A 3,622-nucleotide genomic window follows, 5' to 3' on the forward strand; every position below is an offset into this window, starting at 1 on the left:
AAAAACAAAAAAAAAAAAAAAAAAAAAAAAAAAAAAAAAGATTAGACCAACAGTGGTCTCCAAAATGGGACTAGACTCCCTTACGAAGCCTTAAGCCTAACCTCAAAGGTATGTTATTAATCAGTTGGAGGGTGGGAAGAGAGATCCATTCTATCTTCACTACAATAGTCCTTGGAGCTTGTCTCCAAACAATTACACCTGTTCTTTTTACCCATCACTCCCCTATTTCTCCCTCCCCTCTCCTACAAGCTACCCACAACAGCTCTGCAGGTGCCATTGGGAAAATTGTACATACACCTACCCACTGTTGTCAGTTCACTTCCTGGTGGGCTCTGCTCTGGAGATGGTGACCAGTGAGTCAGATCCCTGCCTTCCCCCTTTTTATTTTGGGTGTTACAGAGTAGGTCACTCAAGTTGAGCAGGCATGGATGGATTGTAGCTATCGTTACATTATCATTCTCCCTAAACCCATCTCTTCCAAACTTCTCTTTTACTGTGAAGAAAACCACCACCCTTCAGTCATCCAGGTTCACCTAGGTATCATTTTCAATTCCTAATTTTCCCTTGCTCCACATTTCCTTATTCAATTAGTTATCACAGCTTGTTGGTTCTGCTTCCCCATCTGTCTCCCTCTCTTTACTCCCATAGCCACTCTTATCACCTCTCACCTGTACTATTGCAATAGCCTGCTAATTGATCTCCCTGTTTCTAGTCTTTCTCCATTCTAATCCATCCTCCACTCAGATGCCAAATTTTTCTAAAGCACAGGTCCGATTATATCACTCCCCTATTCAATAAAGCCTGGTGACTCCCAATTGATTCTATGATCAAATAATTTTTCATTTTTATATTCCTTTTTTGTATTTGTTTTTGTTTGTATTTTTGTATTTATTTTATAATTACACAATTAGTACATGTTTACAATTTTTATTATATGTCATTGTAATATAATATGAATTATAATTATAATTAAAAAATAAGTAAATATACACATATTAGGAGTTTTGCTCAAAAAATTTTTTTTGATAGGGATGTGAGATCAAATAAGTTTGGAGATCACTTTTTGAATGAAATGAAAAGTCAAGGGTTTGCCATCCATAGACCACTTTGCTTTCCTCTATTCCATGGACACAGATTACACTCCTAACCCTGGTTCTATTACAAATGTGTTCTTTAAAAAATAAATTAATACGGACTCTTGGACCCAAGGGAGACAGACAAAAGAGCGTAAGATAGTGTGCTTTAGCCAGCAGTTCAACCCTGGGCAAATTACTTCACCTCTTTGGCCTCAGTTTCCTCACCTATAAAATGAGGGTGTTGGATGAGATTAACTCCAAAGTCCTTCCAAATTCTGACATTGTTTTAATATGTTCTAAAGTCTCTTCTTGCCTCAACATTCTGTGATTCTATGACATCAATCCTCATAACTAGAAAAGTAACTGAGAGCACATACCCTACTTATTGGCAATGGGCAGGCAGACTGAGAGGAGCTTTGTCAACAAAAGACTTAGCTGACACTTGACATATGAAGAAAAGAGGGGAACAAATCAGTATGGTAAAATAGAAAGAACGCTGGATGGGGATTCAAATCCCGACTCTGCCACTTACTATCTGTGTGACTTTCAGAAAGCTACTACACTTTTCATGGCCTCATTCCCCTCATCTACAAAATGAACAGTTTGGACGAGATGACCCCTAAGGCTCCTTCCAACTTTAAATCTATGACTGAAGATGACAAAGATTATTAACTGTCAATAATCTGTTCAGCTCAACAAGGCAAAGGAAGCATTGACAGTCACTGTCAACATGTCCAAAGTGCTGAAATTGTGTGTACATTGCCCATCTTGAATCTTTAGAAAATCCAAGTTAGGCATCACTTCACACCAATCATCTGCTCCTATCCTTAAATTGGTACAGTAAAACTATCTGCCCTTTCCCCTTTGGTATTCTGCCCATTTCTTACCCCAGGCATAATGATTTTCTCAATGTCTCCAAAGATGGCATCCCAGCTGTCTGGCTCCACAGGGGCACTGTCAGGCAGCTGGCTTCTCATGTAACCTGGCTGCACATCAGGTGTAACCCGTCTCTCCCTCACAGTGCTCAGATACTGGAAAATGTAATCCACCATCTCCTTTCCTGAAAAGAGAGCAGAAGAGAGAGGCTACACCTTGTGACCTAACCAGTACTCTTATACTATCATCCAGGCCTCATCATGCCTCTTTCTACCCTCAAGAGCTCTGCTAAGAGAAGCAGACAGAAAAAAAGGGATGGAAAAGCACTCCTAACTCTAGTGGGACAGAAGATATCTTGTTTTTAGCTGACAATTTTTTCCCTATTTTTTTTACTATGAACTTTAGGAATACCAAGTAAAATGGGCATTTCTATATACTTAGTAGAACAGAAAGAGTATTGTACATGAAATTTCAGATCTCTACTATATACGCTTATTTTTCTTTTTAAATATATAGTAAGTTTAATCTGTCATTTTCAATGTTATCCTACTTGTCTGTGATTCTTTTTGGCCTGCTCTCTGTTTTCTCTGACTTAAAAAAAAAAAAGGATGTTTCAATGACCCTCTTTTCTTTCTTTTCCTTTTCTTTCTTCCTTTTTTAAAAGTTTATCCTTATTCCTCATTGCCCTCCACCATTGGGAAATTAAAAAAGAAGAAAAACAAAACTCATGTAACAAAAATGCATAGTGAGAGTGAATCAAAGTAAACTCCTTCATTGGCTATGTCCAAAAACATATGTCTTACTCTTTACTTTCAGGTGGCAATGTGCTGAACTTTTTTGTCACTTTCAGTCCACATGCCTTTCTCCCTTGAGGGAATATTTTCTAGGTGCCCAGTCACAAAGACCTTGCATTGATTCTGGACCACTCATTGCTCCTAAGAGAAAAAAAATCTGATACAGAGTAAAGTAATAACAATTTATACAATAAAAATTAAGAACCAGAAGAACAATTTATACAATAATAATATGGCAAAGATAAACAATTTTGAAAGATTTAAGAACTCTGATAAAGGCAATGACTAACCATGAATCCAGAAGGACTGAAGATGGAAAATGCTACACACCTTCTGACAGAGTCAATGGATTCAAGATGCAGACTGAGACATACATTTCTGGACATGGCCAAAGGGGGAATTTGTTTTTCTTGACCATGTACATCTGTTACAAGGATTTTGTTTTTTCTTTTTTTTTTTTTTTCTTTTTAAATTGGGAGAGTGGGATGGGAGGGTGAGAAAATAAATTCCTATTAGTTAGAAAATAAGAAGAAAAAAATTTTAAAAGAAATAAGAAAAAAATACAATAATCTCCCTTTTCATGGAACCAACCCATTTCATAGAACCAATCACAAGCCATGGACTAATATAAAGTTTATATAGATTCAATTATAAAATGCTCCTTAAAGAAACAAAGAATAACTTAAAATATGGAGCATATTCAGTGCTCATGACTGGTCTATGCAAATAAAATGAAAATGACAATACTAGAATGTCATAATGTTTATTTCCTCCCTGTTCTTATTCCACTGAAGAGAAATTTCAGAGTCCTAAATGCCATCTTTACCCAAAGTCATCTGAAAATAAAAAATATGTGTAAGAACACCTGCACTAATA

General features: G+C 36.6%; 1 protein-coding gene across 1 annotated transcript in view; it reads right to left on the bottom strand.

Annotated features, from left to right (window-relative positions):
- HDC (histidine decarboxylase) overlaps positions 1-3,622 on the bottom strand; it is a 30,090-nt gene that overhangs the window by 24,263 nt on the left and 2,205 nt on the right. Inside the window, exon 2 of the mRNA XM_027840869.1 lies at positions 1,964-2,136. Coding sequence (XP_027696670.1) covers positions 1,964-2,136 — 173 coding nt within the window. The remainder of the gene's footprint in view (positions 1-1,963; positions 2,137-3,622) is intronic.

This window comes from Vombatus ursinus, unplaced genomic scaffold (assembly GCF_900497805.2).
Source record: "Vombatus ursinus unplaced genomic scaffold, bare-nosed wombat genome assembly UNPS02014848.1, whole genome shotgun sequence".
NCBI classification, from domain to species: domain Eukaryota; kingdom Metazoa; phylum Chordata; class Mammalia; order Diprotodontia; family Vombatidae; genus Vombatus; species Vombatus ursinus.